The 2,262-nt window shown below is 48.9% G+C and overlaps 1 protein-coding gene across 1 annotated transcript in view; it reads right to left on the bottom strand.

The window, feature by feature from the left end:
• LOC106535156 (ras-related protein ORAB-1) overlaps positions 1-2,262 on the bottom strand; it is a 6,404-nt gene that overhangs the window by 2,221 nt on the left and 1,921 nt on the right. Inside the window, exons 2-5 of the mRNA XM_014032090.1 lie at positions 1,432-1,504; positions 1,061-1,156; positions 890-985; positions 599-730 (exon numbers count right to left, since the gene is read on the bottom strand). Of these exons, the coding sequence (XP_013887544.1) occupies positions 599-730; positions 890-985; positions 1,061-1,156; positions 1,432-1,504 (397 nt within the window). The remainder of the gene's footprint in view (positions 1-598; positions 731-889; positions 986-1,060; positions 1,157-1,431; positions 1,505-2,262) is intronic.

Raw genomic sequence — 2,262 nt, 5'->3', positions numbered from 1 at the left:
TCAGCTAAACAGGCACTATCTTACCTGCTGCATGTTAGCTAAACAGGCACTATCTTACCTGCTGCACATCAGCTAAACAGGCACTATCTTACCTGCTGCACATCAGCTAAACAGGCACTATCTTACCTGCTGCATGTTAGCTAAACAGGCACTATCTTACCTGCTGCACTTAAGCTTATTAACTGATTATATGTTCCTTAAGAGTTCCATCAGACTCCTGGACCTAAAGTCCTGGGACTCTTAAGAGTCTTGGACCTAAAGTCCTGGGACTCTTGAGTCTTGGACCTAAAGTCCAGGGTCTCACAGGGTCTTGGACCTAAAGTCCAGAGTCTCACATGGTCTGGACCTAAAGTCCTGGGACTCTAAGAGTCTTGGACCTAAAGTCCAGAGTCTCACAGGGTCTTGGACCTAAAGTCCAGGGTCTCACAGGGTCTGGACCTAAAGTCCTGGGACTCTAAGAGTCTTGGAGCTAATGTCCAGAGTCTCACAGGGTCTGGACCTAAAGTCCAGAGTCTCACAGGGTCTGGACCTAAAGTCCAGAGTCTCACAGGATCTTGGACCTAAAGTCCAGGGTCTCACAGGGTCTGGGTCCTGGTACCTTGGCCGTGGTGTAGTCCACCACCTTCTTGGTGGTCAGGTCACACTTGTTGCCTACGAGCAGCTTGTTGACGTTCTCGCTGGCGTAGCGGTCGATCTCCTGCAGCCACTGCTTCACGTTGTTGAAGGACTCCTGAGGAGGAACCAAACAGGAAGTTCAAAGAACTACAGAAGCTCCTCAGGGACAAACAGCAGCGCAGCTCCCATTAATCAAATGTATTTCTAACTTTAAAACAGATTGTAGCTCCGCCCCCTGGTGGGAGGTGGTATACAGAGGTCAGAGGTCACTGACCTGGTCCGTCACATCATAAACCACTATGATGCCGTGAGCTCCTCTGTAGTAACTGGATGTGATGGTCCTGAACCTCTCCTGACCGGCCGTGTCCCACTGACAACACAACACAAGCTGTCACCACACTAACCACACAAGCCCCGCCCACAGACAATAGCCCCGCCAACGTACAATCTGCAGTTTGATGGTCTTCCCGTCCAGCTCGATGGTTCTGATCTTGAAGTCCACGCCGATGGTGCTGATGTAGCTCTCTGTGTACGTGTCGTCCTGAGGTCAAACACACGACAGGTGAGTCTCACCTGCAACCAATCAGTTGTCAGAACTCAGACCCTAAAGGTAGCTCCACCCCCACAAGAACCGCGAACTCCTCTGGTGTCAGACAGAAGCTCTGTGATTGGTCAGAGCTCTGAAGTGGGCGTGGTTAATGGTGTACCTGTGATTCCTGCCCTTCACTTTGAGCAGAACACACTGTTCTTGATCCCACCACCTTAAGAAGGTTCTGGGTTCTTGTGGGCTTTGGACCGAGCTTCAGTGGGACTTACTGCGAAGCGAAGGAGGAGGCAGGACTTCCCCACGCCGGAGTCTCCGATCAGCAGCAGCTTGAATAAGTAATCACTGAGAGCAGAGAGAACAGGAAGTGATGTTTAAACTGCTCAGGTCATCAACAATCAAAGCTGCTGATTGGTTCATTTATTCATCACTAATGGGATCATTAATTAATGGGATCATTAATTAATGGGATCATTAAGAACAAACAGCAAGTCAGGTTTCATGAAGGTTTGAGATCAAGACAAAAACTAAAGTGAGTCACCTCACTGATCTCATAAAGGAACTGTCCAACAGAACCAACAGAACCCTCCCAGGAACCAGCTCCACCCAGCAGGAGACAGAACTGAGTGTCAGAAATCTAAACTGGTGTGTAGAACTAATCAATCAATCAATCAATCAAACAATGAACCAGAAGCACAAACATCAAACTGAGGATAAACACAGAACTTAGAACCTGGGTGACACACACACACACACACACACACACACACACACTTAAGGATCTGAGCTCGTCTCGTGACAGACAGGAAGTTCTAGTTTCAAAGACAAACACCTGGGACCGGACAGGTGAGTCCGTTAATCCAGGAAAGCTTTACCTGAGGCCAGGAACACCAAGACATCAGCAGCTGATCGTCCCTCAGCCTGCCCGACACTCAGAAATACAACATTTATTTTGGGTCAGCGAACGCACCGCAACACATCTGTGTTCGTCTTTGAGGAGGTTAAACCAGAGACATGTAGGAGACATGTAGGAGACATGTTGGAGACACGGAGACACGTTGGAGACATGTAGGAGACATGTTGGAGACACGGAGACACAGAGA

This window comes from Austrofundulus limnaeus, unplaced genomic scaffold (assembly GCF_001266775.1).
Source record: "Austrofundulus limnaeus strain Quisiro unplaced genomic scaffold, Austrofundulus_limnaeus-1.0 Scaffold1372, whole genome shotgun sequence".
Classification (NCBI taxonomy): Eukaryota; Metazoa; Chordata; class Actinopteri; order Cyprinodontiformes; family Rivulidae; genus Austrofundulus; species Austrofundulus limnaeus.
This window is presented reverse-complemented; position numbering and strand designations above follow the sequence as displayed.